At 38.6% G+C, this 19,897-nt stretch overlaps 1 protein-coding gene across 1 annotated transcript in view; it reads right to left on the reverse strand.

The window, feature by feature from the left end:
• Positions 1–2,022: 2,022 nt before the first annotated feature.
• The window catches only part of Neil3 (nei like DNA glycosylase 3), a 53,481-nt gene continuing 35,606 nt past the window's right edge, over positions 2,023–19,897 (reverse strand). The window contains exons 6-10 of the mRNA XM_059244517.1: positions 19,136–19,302; positions 12,808–12,977; positions 10,986–11,406; positions 4,375–4,549; positions 2,023–2,479 (exon numbers count right to left, since the gene is read on the reverse strand). Coding sequence (XP_059100500.1) covers positions 2,297–2,479; positions 4,375–4,549; positions 10,986–11,406; positions 12,808–12,977; positions 19,136–19,302 — 1,116 coding nt within the window. The 3' untranslated portion in view covers positions 2,023–2,296. The remainder of the gene's footprint in view (positions 2,480–4,374; positions 4,550–10,985; positions 11,407–12,807; positions 12,978–19,135; positions 19,303–19,897) is intronic.

Here is a 19,897-nt window from a genome sequence, read left to right on the forward strand (position 1 = left end):
CCATCACCATGCAAGCTAGCCAGTAGGGAAGGAGTGTCCTAGTCAGTGCCAATTGATTTCTTGAAGTCCTGCAACCGAAGTGTCTTAAGTGAGAGCATCTTACCATCTTAAATGAGCAACCAAGAACAGTGGCAATATTCTGTATTGTTGTGGGAGCCACTGGGACCTCCTAGAGCAATAACTCAAAAAGAGGCATCCCATATGTTGTACTGAAGTTTACACTTAAAAAACTATGTTTTATGAGAGCAGCACTGTTCACTCATGAAGAGCACCTCTGTACATCCTCCTTAATTTCTTTTTTTTTAAATTAGCTGATGTAGCAGTGGGTTCTCATAAGGCTTACAATCTTAGTTTTGGCTAACCCATCTCCTTTCTCTCCTCCATCCCTACTTACACCTTTGAGCTTCAACATCAATTAGCTTTGGCTTCATTTCTTTCATGATGCGCCCTATGGTCTATCTGTCCCACAGAGGGATGGTATAGTGATGATGTGATGGTTTAGGTAGTATTGCAGGACAGAACTTGGGGTTCTCCCTCTCTGAATACCTCCTTTCGGAGACTGCCTTTACTTTCTGGTGGCTCTGATAGCCACACGGGAATGAACTGGGGTTCCTACACCCAATCCTATGATTTTGTTCTGCTCTCAGAGGGAAAAAAAAAGCTGTAAGAAATGAGAAATCACCTCCAGTGGCTTCTTCTTACGAAGCATTCCTTAAAAATCTATCTTCTCTATTACACCATTGAGTATTATGAATTTATCCAGGATCTAGTTGTCTACGAGAGGGTTAGATACTCAAAGGTTATTGGTACATGGAAGGAAAAGCTCTCTTCTGATTGGGGAATTTTGTTGAAATTCAAAATCTGGATGGGAATCATAATGGTGTATTTTAACTATTCAGCCTTGCTAAATAGTGAGTTTTGTCTATCCAACTGAGTCTTTGGTGTTCCTCAGTAAAATTCTCGTACACACTTCCTACTACCTAAGGATCTAAGTTTGTTGTAATAAACCAATTGTGGTTCTATTTTGACTGTATTTCCTTATTTTCAGCTGCACGCTTTAGGACTGGAACATCATGGAAGTCGTTGGATGGTGGCCCTTTTTCTCTCTGCTGCACGTCGTTTGCTTTTTTCTTCATGACTGGCACATACTCTCTACTTAATGTCAAGCCAGCTGAGAGAACCAGTTGTCCAGTTCAGCTCCTGCTTTGTCACACAGATTTGTTGCCTCATTGAGCTCTTGGGGGAATGATCATTGATCTTAGGTTGTTTCTATCTTTGCCTTTTCAGGACAGAGTTAACACATAAAAGACTACGAGTGTGATGTGTTGTTGGCCATCATTTCATGTGTTATTAACTTCTATAGTTCTGCATGGACAATTTAATGGTAGAACAGAAAGGGTTTGCTGCCTATTTAAAAAATACATTGACCCTTCTCTGAAAGGATTTTTCTACAAACATGCAAAAATACCTTAAGATTCATAGTTTTTTTTTCCCCCTTGAAAAACACAGTTGGTCTAACTTTAAAGTAAAAAAAAACAAAAAGGAGTGCTAAAACAAAACTAAAAATAAATGATAACATAGGAATGGAGGTTTATGTTATAATCCATGAGCAAGGATCAGGTTTTATCATCAGCATCACACACACACACACACACCCACACACACACACGCCAAATTAAAAAAAAAATTAAGGCTTTTGGATAATACTTCAGGTCATCATTAAAGTAATACAGTAAGATTTGGAAATGTACTTACTTTTTAAGGTAGCAAAGGACATTAGAATCAAGATTAGGAAAACATCAATCCACAGCTCTTCATGCATGTGACTTCTATCATATTAGTTTAGATCCCTACAATTTTCTATGAAAACACTGAAAATCATTAAAGGGTTTCAGTGTATCTCTAGCATCTAACAGGAACTTAGTATCTATAACAGAGTGAATATCTTATAATGTTATGTATTACATAATCTCCTAAAAACATGGGAATTTCTGCTCACCAAAGAAGTTATGAGAGACCAAAACCATACTAAGAATACTTTATTGTTATTATTAATAAATGTATTGAATAGACACTTTAAAGGGAATGCACTGTCCACCTGGTAAAATAGAATGTGTTCATTAATACGAAGAAGTGAGAAGGTGGCACACTGAAACCAAGAATACGTCTCAGATACTACAGCATCTTAACTTATATGTACCACAGGTTTTCTATAAGCTTTTTACTAAACAACGGGTACTGAACATTGTGAGTTTGACAAACTGATATGCCAGACATTCTTTAAAAAGTGAAAATATTAGCATCCTGGAATGATTTCCATTCCCGGTCCACTTTCTGCCCACTGGAAAAAATTGCACTGCTTTTCTTTTTCAAAAGGGCATACAAAAAACTTCTTCCCATTATTAGGTCCAATCTTCAGCACAGTTCTCATAATGGAGCGCTTGCCATGTCTGCAGAATGGGAAGGATAAGTCTGCCCACTAAGGGAGAAGAAGACAGGGTATAAGGAATGCATGAGGTTACGATGTGAACAGACAGTCTAATGTGATAATACTGATTTCACTGCTGTGACTATAATGTGACATTGTGAAATAGATGTGAACTATTAGTTGCTGTACTTTTTGTTTTTGTTTTGTTTGAGACAGGGTTTCTCTGTGTAGCTTTCGAGCCTATCCTGGACCTCACTCTGTAGCCCAGGCTGGCCTTGAACTCACAGAGATCCGCCTGCCTCTGCCTCCCTTATAAGTGCTGGGATTAAAGGCATATGTGCCCCACGCCCGGCAGTTGCTGCACTTTTTAAATGTCAGATTCTATAAGAAGCATTTTATTTATAAATTTGCTTGAATCACACATTAAGTTGTCCTAATACCAAACTTGACTTTATCTAAAAGCATATAAAAAGTTCCTCCCTTTATTCAGAGTAACTGAGAACTATCAGAATCTTGATATTAAGCTATCACCAGTGTCCTGGCTATATATCTGTTCTAGTTAAAATATTATCAAATATTTGTTATAACTGTAATACTACATCCCATTAGCCTCCTAGAAAAAGGAAGACCCCAGCAGGTACTTGCCCAGACTAAATTAAGCAAAAGCTACTCTATTCTTAGTATTTGGTCTCAAGAAAGGAATGAAGGAGGCTGGGGTAGTATCAGCATTATAAAATTACTAACACCATTTTCCCATGACATTTAAAATGCCTCTTCAGGAAATCTACGAATCTAGTATGATAGAAGCATATCTTAGGTGTAGGACCTAAAATCATCCAATTTAACCTGCGAATGTCCTTAAGAAAATTCGCACACCAGACAGACAGACCGGTGTCTGTCTTATTTCTCAATAAGACGAACCAGAAATGTTCTGCTTCAGCACAGACACGGATCAACATTTTTCTTTTTCTACTAGATGTCATAAGGAGTATAACTAGGGAAAAGGTGTGTCTTTAAACACCAGAATAACATTATCAGAATGTTGGGAATGGTACACTGAGGAAAACAGACAGGGAGACTGGCTGAAGGGAAACACATTCCTGTCTCCTGGACCAGATACGAAGATTCACCTGGGGCTGGATTATCACAGGCTGTCATTCCTATGTCCTCTACACCCCACCCCCACCTCCAGGTTACACTTATAGTAGAATTCACTAAGGTTATTGTAAACCCAAGGCGATTATTGCCATGCATGCTGACTTTTCTCATGTACTCTCTCTAATGCATAAGTCATGGGATTGTAAAGAATTCTTATTTAGTATTTCTTAGTGACTTAATGCCTGCCTGCCTGCCTTCCTTCATTACTGCCTTCCTTCCTTCCTTTCTTCTTTTTTGCTATAGGGTTTCACAATCCAGGCTAGTCTGGAATTCATTATACTAGTCTTGTCTCAAACTCAAGAGCCTCTTGTTTCAACTTGCACAGTACTTGGAATACAGATGTGAATGACCACATCTGGCCTCAGTACTTTCCTACCTATCATTATGAACCAAGAACAACATTGATACACTTGTAATTACAAATATGAAACTCTTTACTAATCCAATAGCTATTCTATCATTAATATCATTTGCTGAACAATACTATTTATTTTAAGTGATTTAACACCCATGCTTTACACTGAATACTAATATGGACATTTAAAATGGAAAGGTAAAGCCAGGTAGAGTGGTGTGCAAATGTAATCCTAGAACTTGGGCAGTTCCTGTCTCAAATAAATAAATAAATAAATAAATAAATAAATAAATAAATAAATAAATAAATAAGCAAGTAAGTAAGTAAGTAAATAAACAAATGTATAAGTAAAGCTGCAAGCACTGATATTTGTCACACTACAATAAACAAAATTCACTTGAGGTACAATAAGCATGGGAAATTTTACACATACTTGAAAAAATCCGCACTGTGCTTCTCTGGGTAGAGGACAGGCATAAAATTGCCTCCCCTTGTTTTCTCCATTCTTCCTCACAACTCGGAGAACACATGGGCGATGATGCTTCTTACACTGAGGGGTGCCAGCATTTACAGAGTGAGCATCATCCATTGTACGGGTTTGGAGTCCACTGTAATGACAGGTCACACAATAACAGTCGCCTAGCAGCACTAAAAGGCTCACTCATACCACCCAGCCCCATCCATTTAGTTTTCTACCTATAGAAGGCAACTCTAGGTTATTATGCTCTTAATGGTTTTTCAGGCAATTCTAATTGATTTTGAAACTCACTATATGTCAAAGGCACAAACCTTAAATTTCTGGAAAAAAAAGAAAAGAAAAAAGAAAAAGGTGAACTTCTATGTGGTGTATTGGATTTTCTTAAGTTTTCACTTCTGATATTCCATTTTTCCCCTTACCATATATTACAGCATATACACTCACTTCTGCTTCCTCTAAGATATTCTCAAGTCTACCTGGACCCTATCTCACAAAGCAAGCTGGGATACAATCATCTCTAATTATTTTCTCATCTGTGGAAATTCTCATTGCACTGAGGAGGCCATCTTGAGACCATCTATTGTCCACTTCAAAACAATTTTCTATGCTTTTCTTTGATCAAGATTACTATGTTAGTCACAATAACATTTTCGTAAGAAACAAGCAGCTTGGAAGAGCAGAAATGTGCATTTTCCAAAGCTTAGCAGAGGGGACTGTCATCTCTGTACAATTAAAACCCAGAATGTTTGGAGGTCATGCCTGTACACCTTGAACAAAGACCAGGAGGTGATCTTGTCCTTCAGCTATATATGCAATTTCTTCTTTGGAAAAAAAAAAGTTTCATTATAATTTTTAAGTTTCCATATCTTGTATGTTGTACGTAACACATATAAAGTGACCAGTTCAGAATAAAAGTGATCACGGCAATGAAAGAAGAACATGGGAATTTACATAAGTTGTAGATGATGTACTGAGCATGGGCAAAGTGGGTTCCAGCCTCAGCGCCAAAAGATAACAAATGCAACCACTGTAACAAGACCAGAACCTCTTCATAACATCCCTGTTTTCAAAAATTCTTTTCACAGTAAAATAGTCTGCTTTCCACATGGTGGGAAATTTCTAACGATAAAAACAACAATAACTGTCTTTAATACCTAAAAATTAGGAGTATTTTCCTTTTTCCATGGCTTCCAAGACTAAATTTTGCAGTATTTGTTTCTATAATGATACTTCAAGCAGCGTACCTAATTGAAATGTTCAGAGGATATGATGGTTCACTTGTGGTGAAATGGACTTAAACTTTATAAAAGATATAATTAAACATATTACTTTAAAAATATCTGTTGGAATAGAACTTAAGCACAGATATGGATGTTCATATAGCAGCTATGTGTGATATGAAAGTAACCAGAGGCCTCACTATGGACAGCATTATCATTAAATATTATTATCATTAAATATTTCACCACTATTAAATATTATTAAACAGTTTTATCGCTAAATATTTCACCGGTATGATTTTGTTGTTTCTCTCTTCAGAGCGGCCAGTAGGTGACACTAATATTTTAGAATGTTGGCTCACACCAAATCGGGAATAGGAAAGCCTGAAGGGCCGGGCCTTTGTTCCCCACACCCTCCCTTGCCCCAACAGCCCCGATAGGCAATTTAAATCTATAATGTCCAGAGAAGCTAAGAATCCATACAGCTGCAGAGAAGTCAAGAGATGTCAAAACAGAAGGGATGCCACAAATAGTATTAAATTTAAGGGAGGAAGAAAATGAGGTTAAGGGTATTAGTAGACATAAACGAAAAGGTGCTTATTGAAATGTGCACCCATAAATACACAGTTCGTATGTACTTCTCATGGCCCTGGTGGTTCAGGCTTGCAATTCCAGTTTTTCAGAAGAATGAGACAAGAGGTTTGTTTGTTCAAGGCCAGCCAGGTCAGTTTAGCAAGAGCCTGTCTTAAGGGAATAAGGAAGGGCTCGGTATGGAGCTTACTTTGTTGCACACACCTACTGTGAGAGGGGCCTTAGATACAGCGCCCAGAACAGAAGAAGAACAATAAAACCGTTTTATGCATGATTTTTAAAGTGCTGCCTTTGGTAGCATTTAGTCCAGCATTTCCCAATTCACTTGCCTTAAGTTTTAACTCAAAATTTCACAGACCTAAGGAGAGACATCAATTTTTTTCCTATGAAGCTTTTCTGAGGTACAGAAGTAGGGGATAGGACTCAAGAGGCTCTGGGCCTTGCCTCTTCTTCATTTTGTCTTGCATTCTATGTCTTCCATTCTGTGTCGTCTTTGGCCTGAAGCTGGCTGTATGTTCTATCCTTCCTACCTAGAATCTGTTCCACTGACTAGCAACATTAGCATCACCCAGGGGCTCCTCAGACACACAGAACTACTCGCCCCTCCTCCAAATCCCTTTGGGGTGGCATCTGCTTGCTAACAAGGCTCCCAGGTGATTCATATGCACATTAAGTTGTGAAGTGCGGAGTTAATGTAACCAAGCTCCTCCTGCCACCTGCATCGACCACATCAGCTCTAAATATGCACAAGCTAACTTCTGTTTTATGATGGAAAACATTATCCGGGCTAATTAAGTGTTCTGCTTAATCGAGGATATCTCGGTTTCTCTTTGTTTCAATCATTATTTAGAAACTTTCTAAAGTGGAGCAGAGCATTTTATAGGTAAATTTAGCATAAAGAACAGTTGGATTTTATTGTGGCGATGAGGCTCATCATTTGAATATTGATTTATAAACAGCATAGTAATATGGGAGCCAGGATTTGGCAAAATCTTTTCAGACTCATCATTTGAATATTGATTTATAAACGGCATAGTAATATGGGAGACCAGGATTTGGCGAAACCTTTTCAGACATGTATTTTAAGCTTGTGAGTCTGTGAAAACCACTCAATTTCGTTGTTTTTTAATACAAAAATAACTAAACAAATGGAAATGAAACATCACACAAACAGGTGTCTGTTGAATCTGGCCTTGCTGGAGTAGGCATCATCAGGATCATGGACAATGCTGGAAGCGTAACAAGTTCCCAAAAAATAATAAAAAGATAAAATTGCTGTCTGGCATGTGTAAAACGCATGGGTTCTATTCTTAGTACCTTAAAAATAAAGCAACAAACAATAAAGAAATCAGACACAGATTAAAAATTGTCCTTGTAGCCAGGCGGCCGTAATGCACACCTTTAATCCCAGCACTCGGGAGGCGGAGCCAGGTGGATCTCTGTGAATTCGAGGCCAGCCTGGTCTACAGAGCAAGATCCAGGACAGGTACTAAAACAACACAGAGAAACCCTGTCTTGATAAACCAAAAAAAAAAAAAAAAAAAAAAAAAAAAAAAAAAAATATATATATATATATATATATATATATATATATATATATATATATATATATATATCCTTGTGATGAAAAACTGTTATACTAGCCATCATTAATTTAAGTTATTGATTTATATATTGAATGATTTATTATAATAAAAATACTGCTTGGAAATAATTTTTGAATTAACCAGTCCAACTGAATGTAGATTTGATAACCCAATATTATTTCAAAGATGAAAGTAAACAGAAATTAAATGAGTGAGGTAACTGAGAACTCCAAGAGGTGAAACAGAAACACTTGCAAAGCATTAGACAGACCTTCCAAACAACTAATGGGAGCAGACATGGGAAAAGTGGGGATGACTTCAAAGGTGTCCTTTTACTCTCCCATGAGACCCTTTGTGTGATATTCCAGCTAGAACACGTGCTTCCTTTGAAAATGTATCACCATGTTTCTCCTGTGTTTACAGTAATTGGATCAAAGATATAAAACTGGTTTTAGAAGCTAATCGTTAACTGCTTAAAAATAGGCTCGATGATCTGATTTAGCATCTGGTAACTGGATAACATTCAAGTATATTTAGAGACCAACCCAAAAATAAGCATGCAACAGCATGGCAAAGAGATCGCTAATTAAGGGAACAAAAGTCAAATTAATTACCCTATGATTATTAAAGAAAATAAACCGGCTATAAATTCTGAGTGGACCACCTGTTTTAACCGTGTTTTGTGGCGAGCCTCTGCGAGGCATCTTGTCCATGAGAGGAACACTCTAGCTGCCAGACAAGGAGAAAAATGAAAGAAATGACAGTAATTTGCAATTTCTTCCTTGCAGAGTAGCTGGGGGCGGAAGGGCTGCTGGGTAAACTCATTTCATCACATGACATTTACTCTGCTGGTTGATCTGGATGGATTGTGAGGTTTCTTCCTGATGCTCTTCTATTCAACACACATACACACACACACACACACACACACACACACACACACACACACACACACACACGGCTGTAACATTTCTAAGCCATGCTGTGCACTGTGATTAATCATATGATTCTACTGTTAATAGCTTATGAAGAAATCATTTAAATTTAAGGTTACATTAATGGTTTTTTTTTTAAATCCTTAATTCACTAGTTAAATTGTCTGGTGGTTTTATGTTGTTTGTTTTGTTTTGCATGAAAGAAAAAAAATAATATGCCAGGATATTTCATCTGGGCACAATGAATGGTACATTGTTTTAAAACAAGCATTTTCACTTCCTTCCAGTTACACCACTGAAGAGGAAAACTGCTTATAAGCTCTTTTCTTCTACAGGACAGCCTCCCAACATAGACTGCAACTCCTACCCAATTTCTGTCATGAGGCACCAATTAGGGCTAGAGGGAAAAGTTGCATTTAGCTAGTAAGCTAAAAGTTCAGGCCTCCATAGCTTAATTCCAATATGTCACGAGCAGCAGTTGTATCAGCCAAGTTAAGTGATTATGAACAAAATATTTTGCAAAAAAAAAAAAAAAAAAATCCGTTTTTCAAATCATCGGGATTAACTCATGACAGAAGATTTTGAGGTAGGATAAAAAGTTATAGATAAATGCATATACTAGGCAAAAGCTGTCTGAGAATTGTTATGAAATAAGCTTGAAGGATTCACAGAGTTTGGATTAGGAGTTCCCACCAGGCGGTCCATCATCCCACTGCCCACAGGCAGAATCCCCCCATCAATAAGCACAGATAAAGGAACACGGACAAATCCGAATTCCCCTGAGATTACTTCAGGTTCCATGGTAACTGTCTTCCATGGGTAAGAAAAGACATGCAGGGGGAAAAAGACATTATTTGCTTTATTTTAATCTGTGTTTAAAATGCTACGAAGGATCAGTGAGATGGCTCAGCGGGCCAGTGTTCGATGCCCGTCTGAAAACCTGGGCACGGTTCTTAGAACCTGCAGGGTGGAAGGAGAGAGCAGACCCCAGCAAATTGTCTTCTCACCTCCACACCTCCTGCTTCAATACATTAATCATTTTTTTAAAAATCAAAATGCTATGTATAAGTAAAGCAACTGATTCGTGGTGAAGCAATTTGGGGAAAAAATTGTGGAAAGATGTTCTCTGACAGATGCTTATGGGACTGTGATAGGAAGCCTAGGTAAGGAGAGGGAATGAGGTCAATAGGGAGGTACAGCCCAGCTAACAATTGGGGATCTCCTCCTGGCCATGTAGCTGGTAGTTTCATAAAACACCACTGGTGTGTGTAGTACTTTGCAGGAATTGTAACTTTCATTTCAGATACAAAAGCAGCATGGATGCTCTCTGGGAATTTTTGGTTAAAATAGCAAAAAAAAAAAAAAAAAAAGAAAATCCCACATGACCACAGATACAACTACTTTTTTTTAAACAGGAATGCAGGCAAAGGTATCTCGGGGTTTTCTCTTTTAAAATAGAGGACACACACTAAACTTCTGTATATGATGGTTTCCCTCAGAACTTGCTTTACTGGGAAGAAATGCTTGGGCCCCAGTAGGCAACAGTGCTCCTCACAAGGCTTGGACTTTTCCATGGTGAAGCAGAAGCAGGTATACAGTAGAAGGCAATGCTCAACTTTTGGTCTTTACTCGGGCTAGTGGCATGAAGGCTAATAATTTCTCTCAATGATTGACAAGCTCTAACTCCCAATCAGGCACATGACATGAGGGAGAGAGCTGGGACCCTACAGTGTCGTGTACGGTTAGATTGACGTTAAGGTTGGGTGAAGGTAATGCATTTTCAACTTACGAAAGGCTTACTGGGATACAGCTACCTTGGCAACCAAGGAATATCTATACATAAAACATCAGCAGATAATTGGTATGATTGTGGGTGTTTTAAATAGTTTTCTATATATTTTCTGATATTTTCCAAATATGTCATACTGAACATATGGTTATATTCAGGAAAAGATGAAAAAAAAATACTTGTTAGAGTCGCAGGAAAATCTGTTCCCTTTCTTTTCTTTTCTAACATCGATTAGCTAGAGAAAGAAAAGCAAGCAAATTATTATAATAATTTTTTAGTGCTTATGTTACTAAAAACAATTTAACTTTTATAGCAATGGATGAATTTTCTGCCTTCTTAGAACTGGGTGCAGTACAAATGCCTTACTGATCTTAAAAATACTTCAAACAATAACAACAAAAACTTAACGCAAATACTGTGAAGACCAAAGTTAGAAACATCATACCTGTTAGAAAGTCCAGAGTTGTAATGTTTAAGGTCTGCTTCTGAAGAGTGAGCTGTCTTCAATTTTTTATGTGCTGAACTAAATAATTTAGACTGGGCACACACTGTAGGCGATATGTTTACCTTGTTGGATGGCTGAGTTATAGACTTTGTTCCTTCTTTAGAGGGGTGCTGTAGATCACTACAGCATGCATCTGTAAGAGGAAGGTTTGGAAATTCCCCACCTCTTATCAGGTTTGGGTTTTTCTTTCTGGCCAAAGCACTGGATTTATTACTGAAATCAGTCAAGACAAGGGTCGTACTTCCAAATGCAGTTTTCCGGTTGATCTTCACTTCTGTATGTGTGTTCTCAAAGTTATTACACGGGTACTTCACTAAATTGCTAAAGTCAATGGGATGCTCTCCATACTTGAGCACGGAATCTGGAAAAAGATAAGTAATTCTACAGTATTCTAGAAATATCATATACCGACTATTTGAAATAGAATTGATTTAAAATTTTAGTTATTACACTAAGCAAGTATGCACAACCATGTTACTAAGCTCACTTGGACAAGTTACAGTTGGGTTATCATCGGCTTAGGAAATAAAATATCAACAACGTATAGGAACCAAAAGATGGTGCTAGCAAGGATTTGTATGTGCTTTCTTATGTTTAAATATCCAAAGACTATTAAGCTATCAGTTCTGTTAATATTAGGAGAAGCAATTAGCATTGGTAATTAACAATGATATCCCAGAAGGCCTCAAGCTCTGCAGCTAGAGACTAATGTGTGGTCAGGAATATTCATGATTGACAGGACCAAATGAAAAGTCTACTTAAGATTAGTAAAGAAGAATTATAGACACTCGATGCTGATGAGAATATGTTTCAAGAAACATTGTGGAATTTTGGAATCAGCATTATGACATGATCTGTATTATGCTTATGGCATGTATCTTCCTATTAACAAGAAAGAGTTGATAAGATATATAAAGGCATTTCAGAATGCTGACATAAACGTAGAAAACTAAGATGGGTTTTCCAGGCTTCTCTTTCGGGTGACTGATAGCGAAGGAGGTGGAGTCCCTCCTGCGACTTAGCAAAGCTGTTGGAGGGGTGATGCCCGCCTCACAGGCCCAGGGAACAAAACACAATACAGCCGCTAACACAATGCAGGGGTCCTTAAGTCAAGAACGAACTTTCTCATCTCTAATTGGGGAAAGAAATAACACTTTGAGAACACAATGGGCGCCCCATCAGTGAGATGGCTCTTAATCACAGGTTTCCTCTGAGGTTTTACATTCTCTGAACGCGGGAGATTGGAAGCTATAAAGAGTTATTTTGAAGGATTTCAATGAAATCAGTACAATTGTCTGGGTAAAGATTTTAATAACAAGGGGTAGGAAGGAGAAAGAAGAGAAAAAATTCAGCCTTTTCCAATTCCACCTGCAAAGATATTCGTACAGAATTCTTCCCTTTCAATTTATGAAACACTCGGGCTGAATAACAAACTGGAAAGTTGCTGAAATCTGCATAAAACAAAGCTTTATTGAATAATTCATTAGAAACAGTAGAGAACAGATGTGATCATCTCAGGGTTTGAGATACAAAGGCACATACTGTTTTAGGAAAAGCATGTTTCCCCTCCCTGTCTTTTTTTTTCTTTATTTTAATATTTTCAACAGACTATCAGCCTAGTTTACATAAAAAGGCTGGCAATTCCCCCTAAACATCTGAGAAAGAAAGCATTTCAGTTGGTTATGGAGTGTCAAGGTGGACCTGACTATACAATGCATCCTCTTGCAAACTTTAGGAACTCAAAATAAAATGTCAGTCTTACCCACAGGCCTTGCGGTCAAGCAAGCATCGCAGGCCTTAGCAGAGGGTCTGTTTATGAGGGTACAGACCGCACAGGACCACTGTTCTTCACACTTCCTAGCCACAGAGTCCATAAGACCGTCTTCTCTCCTTGAAGTCCAGCTGATTACAGCTTCTCTCGTTGGCAGTTTGCTGTAAAATAAATTTTTAAATCAATCATTTATATTCTTAATGCTTTATTCTTATCCATTCTGGATATTTTAGAAACTGTTGTAGAAGCATTGGTACCCCAATTCCATTTATTATTATTTAGAAGTCATTAGTGATAGATACGAAAACTATATCCTAAGCCCTACTGCATGCTGCTAAATTCTAAAATAAGCATTTTATATTTATAAAATGTATAAAAGTACTGTGTTTAAAAAAGCAAACAAGCTAACTAAAAGCGTTTGCTATAACCAGTAGGAAGTACTTTGCAAATATTTTAAATAGTACTTTCCAAAGCAAATATTATTTATTCAATTAAATCAGAAACAGAAAAGGTTATGCTATAAACAGAGTATTAAAAAAATGAAATTGAGGACAGGCCCTTGAAAGAGTGCAAAGCAGATATGCAGGAGGGTTTGGAGCTAGGAAAGGGAAGGGAGAAATGATACAATTAGACTATAATCCCGAAAACAAAAATGAAAAATATAATTACATTAAAATCTCAAAAACAAACACAAAAAATGAGAAAAAGGGAATGAGAAAAGCTTTACATGACTTCATGTTTCCAGAAAAGAAAATTCTAGAAATTCTAGGTTTTTAATAGTATTTGCTAAGAAATATGTTGATTGCTTAATCCTATAATGATGAAAAAAAGATATTTATGTGTTAGTTCTCACAAACCCTTTTTACATCTACCAAGTCATCACTCTTAGACATGTAGTTAATAGGTTAAGAAACAAATGATAAAGATAAACCCGACTTTTAGTGACGAATGTAAATCATGATTCTCTACCTAGAAAACACTGGCCACTACTGGGTGACAAGAAAGTGCCCTTCTAAAGCTCTAACACTGTTCCTGTGCCAGGTCCCCTGCAGTTAAGCAGTACCATGATGGCAGCACCACTGATTCCAAGCATTAACACCCAGAAAAGCTCTTGCATAAAAACCTACGCAGCTTAATTCTTTTCAGAGCATAGGTTCTCTGACTCTCAAAGGGAGCCTTGACTTTTGTAACTTCTTGCTCCTTCTATACAAACCCACCAGCCCTTACATCCAGGCTTGTTTGGTAAAATAATGAATAGCCCAAGGAAATCTGAAAGTAAGCTACATCTCATCATGATTCCTCTATCTTTACCTTGACTTCTAACACTTAGTATCAAATACGTGTGTGGAACTGTAACCCTACAGAATTTATTTACCTGACCTAACTCCTGGCCATGACATACTCTGAAAGACAGCAGGGCTGCATTTGTTCATAGTTGAACACAATGTAAGTGACCCTCAGATTCCCAGTGTGCCCCAAGGGTTTATCATCATCATCTTCTCCTATTGTAACCATAAGAGGATGTACATAACTTCATCTAGGGGCTTTTCTCTTTGCTGCTGTTGCTCCATGCCTTCATTGCCCAGTAATAAATTCTCCCTATCTCTCCATGGATATGTGACAAGAATTCACACTTCCCACGCTGTAGGAGACTGAAGAAGGGTCTCCCAAAGACACCAGGTCATAATATCGGAGAACTGAAAATTTTGATTTAGAAAGAGTCTTTTGCAGGGGAAGTTAAGGATATTGACCTAGGAAGTACTGTCCTAATAAGAGGGGAAAGGCAGACTTGACACACAGAAAAGGAGAGGGTACTGGTGATGCAGAGCCAGAGACTGCAGTGACATGACCACTTGTCAAGGAAAGCTGGCAGCCACTAGAGGCTTCCAGAAGCAAGGGGTGGATCCGAGCCCGGACTGTCAGAAGGAAGGCACACTTGTCAGTACTTTATTTTGGCAGGATGAAATTCCTCAAGCTTTTGGCATCCCAACTTGAGTGAAGGAATTTCTCCTGCTTTATGCTGAAAGTGTGGTAATTTGTCATAAAACCCACATGACGCTAGTACGAACAAAACCCAAGGCCCCCCCCCCCCCTAGTCTGGAACCCATCTACTTTGTCTCAGTAAAGCATTTTCATTTCAGCATTTTCATAACACAACAGGATAAAACTCTACCCTTCACCCTAACATGTCCTGACATCTTACACCCAGTCCATCAGCAAATCCTAAACTTAATCTTCTGCAGCTTGGTACGTGCTTCTAACAGTGTAAGGTGGAGAAGCTGGGGAAATGGAGGCATTAAGACCAGCTGCTTGCCCAGAGCACACTGTGACAGCAATGGATATCTGGGTCACCAGTCCTGAGGCTCCGGTTCCTATAGCTTTCAGCGAAGCCTAGGAACAACCCCAATATTCATTTGACTATATGGCCCCTTTAGCCTATATTTTGTACATGGCAACTGCAATCAATCCCCAAAGAAGCTTATATCATAGCAAGACTAAATCATCATAGGGTTTCTTCATGTCTTCTAAATGCCCTTAAGTTGTTCCACCCTCTTGACAGGCGAGACCCACGGTAAGAACTTGCTTGTAGATCGCACTAAGTTCTCAGTAGCTTGCAACCAATTACAAGCACTTTCTATTCTAGATAGAAAGCTATGGTCAGCGTGCTATGAATGTGTCCTTCCTTACACAGGCACAAAACACCTGAACACTCGCCTGTGTAAGTCTCTAAATAAGTGAGCTGTTTCCTCCCTGTCTTCCCCACATTCTGGTTCCCTTCTAGAGGTGATGAATCCGTACTTCTAGCCACACTAAGCTTAGAAAGATGACCTTGTCCTTTCTCCCCGGATAGATCTGCTGCCGCCTCTAGAGCTCCCTTGTCACTAAAATAAATACAGTCCTCCCCAGCACCTTCACCACTGTGCTTTAACCACGTGACGTACTGATCTCACTACCTGAGAACTCTGAGGGGTGTGTGATATTCTGCCTTGCATTCCCAGAGGCTGTATATAATATGAAAGTAAATAATACATCATAAAAATTGAAAAGCAAAACTTTATAAGACTATAAAAGAATCAGTTTCACCTAATATAGTCACATATGTAGGTTCTGCTGACTGTATACTAAGAGCCAATAATAAATGATATCAGCATTTAAAAGAAGATGTGATCAACAGAAATCAGAACATTTGGGAAGGCTTCATGAGAGTTAATGGGGTTGGGAGATTTTTTGTGAGCAGAGAACCATTTGGATCATTGCTCTTGATCTACACAGGCTTCTTTAAGTCGTCTTGAAATGACTCTCCCCATCTCCTTCTCTCTCTTTGCGGGATTCTCCAGCACCTGGGGATTGAACATGCGACCTAAGCATTGCTAGGTGAGTGTGCTACCACCAAGCTCTAACCCCAAATCTTGAAATAACTCTAAATTAAAACGAAAAAAAAACTTAGTTAACATAAAAAGAGCCCAGATATTTAGTAGAAATAAAGACTGTATTTATTCACAGAAATCTTAAAAATGGGGCAAGTAGTATTTGTTTTCAAACTTTAAAAGCTATACCTGTATTTATCTTGTGTGAATGAGTCTCCAAGGTCTTAAACTGAAGGCCAGTATAGGAAACAAGATTAGCATGTGATGGAGGAGAGGGCTCTATCTACCTCAAGATCCAGCTGTACTACTCCTGGGCATATATGTAAAGGATGCTCCACCATACCACAAGGACACTTGCTCAACAATGTTCATAGCAGCTTTATTCAAAATAGCCAGAACCTGGAAAACAACCTGGATGACCCTCAACCAAAGAATGGATAAAGATAATGTAGTGCATTTAGGCAATGGTGTATAACTCAGCTGTTAGAAACAACGGCATCAGGAAATTTGCAGGCAAATGGATGGAACTAGAAAAGATCATCCTGACTGAGGTAACCCAGACCCAGAAAGACAAACATGATATGTTTTCACTTATAAGTGGATATTGGCTGTAAAGGAAAAAATAACCATGCTACAATTCACAGACCCAGAGAAGCTAAGCAATAATGAGGGATCAAGGGGGGAATACGTGGATCTCCCAGGGAAGGGAAAATAGAATAGACTTTGAGGGTGGACTGGGGGCATGCGGGCAAGGGAACAGGAGGGATCAGGTGGAGGTGCCAGACAGGGAGAATACTGGAAAACAGGGGCGCATTATAGGACGAGCTAGAAAACTAGTGCAATGGAAACTCCCAGGAATCTACAAGAGTGACCCTAGCAAAGACTCCTAGCAATAGGGGACACAAAGCCTGACCTGGCCATCTCTGATAACCAGAGAAGACTTCCAGTGGAGGGATTGGGACACCAACTTACCCCCGTAACCTTCGACCTACAGTTTGTCCTGCCTACGAGATGTGCTGGGGTAAAGGTGGCACAGAAATTGTGGGAGTGGCCAACCAATGCCTGGTCCAACCTGAGACCTATTCCACAAGAGTGAGCCCACTCCCCCGACACTGCCTGGAGCACCAGGACCCAAAGGCTGGATAGACCAGAGACCTAGGATAGAACCAAACACGAATAGAGAGAAAAAAAAAATGTCAGTATAACGATGCCTAATGATAGTTTGCTATACTCCAACTGTCCAATTTGCTATACTCCAGTACTCAAGAGAGGCTTCATTCAGCAACTGGTGGAAACAGATGTAGAAACCCACAGCCAAACGTTAGGCAGAACTTGGGGAATCTTGCAGAAGAGAGGAAGGAAGAATGGTAAGGAGTCAGAGGTGTCAAGGACCCCACAAGAACACACACAGAATCAACTAACCTGGGCTCATAGGGGCTCACAGAAACTGAACCGACAACCAGGGAGTCTGCATGGGACTGACCTAGGCATTCTGCATATGTTACAATTGTATTACTTGGTCTTATGGGACTCCTAATAGTCGGAGCAGAGAGTATCTCTAACTCTTTTGCCAGCTTTTGGGACCCTATTTCTCATACTGGGTTGCCTTGTCCAGCCTTAATATGAGGGGAGTCTATGTCTTAGTCTTACTGCAACTTGATATGCCATGTTTGGTAGACATCCACGGGAGGCCTGCCCTTTTCTGAATAGAAACAGAGGAGTGGATGGGGGAGGAGCTGGGAGGAGAGGAAGGAAGGGAAACTGAAATCAGGATGTAAAAAAAAGTCATTAAGAATAAATTAATTAATTAAAAAAACAGGATTAGGGTCGGATGGAGGAGAGGGATTACACAGCTCATGATGGTTCTAATTCAGCAGAGCTAACAAGTAAATCTAAATCTCTTTCAGGAACTCTATGAGTCTTTAAGCCTCATCTCCAAACACTTTGAATTGACAAATATCTTGTTTATATGGTTAAATATCTTTTACTGACTACTTGGAAGGAAAAAGGAAAACTTTCAGTCTCAAAAGCTGGAAGGAGCTATAGATGTAGACAAACACAGAACATTAATCATTTATTCAACAGACAAATATAGTGAAGGTTTTCTATGAACTAAGTACTGTGTTAAGTGCATGGAGTCAAATACACATATAACGGTCCCATGAAAAATAAAATCAGAAACCCACACAACCAATACAATTAGCTGTCTGATGACAGTTCCTATAATAAAACAGGCGGACAGGAGGAGATATAAGATACTTGGGAGGCAGAGTAGGAGTTATACAGAAATAGAACACAGAAGGAAAAAGAGCAAGCCAGTGGATGTGGATATAGTTATGAAAACATAAGGCGTGCCTCTATGCTCTCCACAGAATAATGGCGCACCCTCCTCCTTGGGTTTTGCACAGCTCAGTAAGGCCTATTTCTTTCTATTTGCAATCACATCATTTTGTCTGCTCCCACTCAAAAGCAATAGGTCACCAAAGCTCAGGTCTCGGTTCATTTCTGCTTCTAGTCTCACTGAGCTGAGCATTTTATGCTTCACCTAAAAATCCCACGCTGGTAACCCTCGGCCATTACCCATCTTGTCATGTGGCCCATGAAATGTCCTGGGCACTCGACTGACACCTCGTTCAAAAATCTAACTTATTCTATCCCAACTTTCCCAATGCCAAAATTTCAAAGATTTGGCTTGGAGTTCTTTGCAATCATTCTTCAAATGAGACCTGTCACAATTCTTATTAACTTTAAAAGCAAATAATTCTGGTTCTAGGTCCGATGTGTTGACTCTGGGTCTGACAATCATTTTCACCCATGCCTTGGCAATCATTTTTCATACATGTTTTCGATCTCTTTGTTGTGTGGTAACTACGTGTGATCAGTAGTGTGGCAGTCCTTGAGTTACATGTTCAGATTACTAGCCATTGGAGAGAGAATCTGAATTATCTTACCATATTTGAACAGACTGAGGGTTCTCTTTCTGACAGTGAGGACAGAAATATGTCATCCTGCTGTTCTCCCCTAAGCGACACACAGTAATTTTGCAGTGGCACCGGCCACAGTTGGGACGCTGATAAACCGTATAGTGTTTAGAAATGGTAGATCCTGCTTTATGACACTAAAAAAAGGAAAATACATAAAATTAGTCTGTTATGCTCAAGTCTGTTGTTATGGGGAAGAGGGCTATATTCAGAAAATTGAGTCATCTCTGCAAATGTCAAAAATTTGTACATAGTTCCACATAATTTTTCATCAAAGTAAAAGGTATTGACAAAATTTAGTAATGTCTATCAAATAAGATTTGTATGAAATAATTGAGTCATTATGTTTTAACTTATTAGTATTCCAAGCTGCTCTCTGCTTTATCCTCTTATCTAAATGATATATAAAAGTTCTATATTTTAAAATCTCTTTTATGCTTTTAAGGCTTTCTTAATTAAACATAATTACATGGTTGTAAGAAAAGGGCTAGATTAGCTTCAAATCTGATTGCTTTTAGAACAAGGAAGCTACTCACTCAGTTTCAACAGCCAAAAAAGTTATTTTTAGGGGATAAAATTTAACAAGAGCATTTTCTTTGTTGGCCTGATAAAGGACTTTTTTTTTTTTTCTGAACTCTAAAGATTTGCTAGAAAAGAAAATAAAAACTCAAATACTATCCTAACAGAGAATATGCTCTATTTTGGTATAAGTTTTGTTTCAAAAGACGTTTT

This window comes from Peromyscus eremicus, chromosome 17, assembly GCF_949786415.1.
Source record: "Peromyscus eremicus chromosome 17, PerEre_H2_v1, whole genome shotgun sequence".
Classification (NCBI taxonomy): domain Eukaryota; kingdom Metazoa; phylum Chordata; class Mammalia; order Rodentia; family Cricetidae; genus Peromyscus; species Peromyscus eremicus.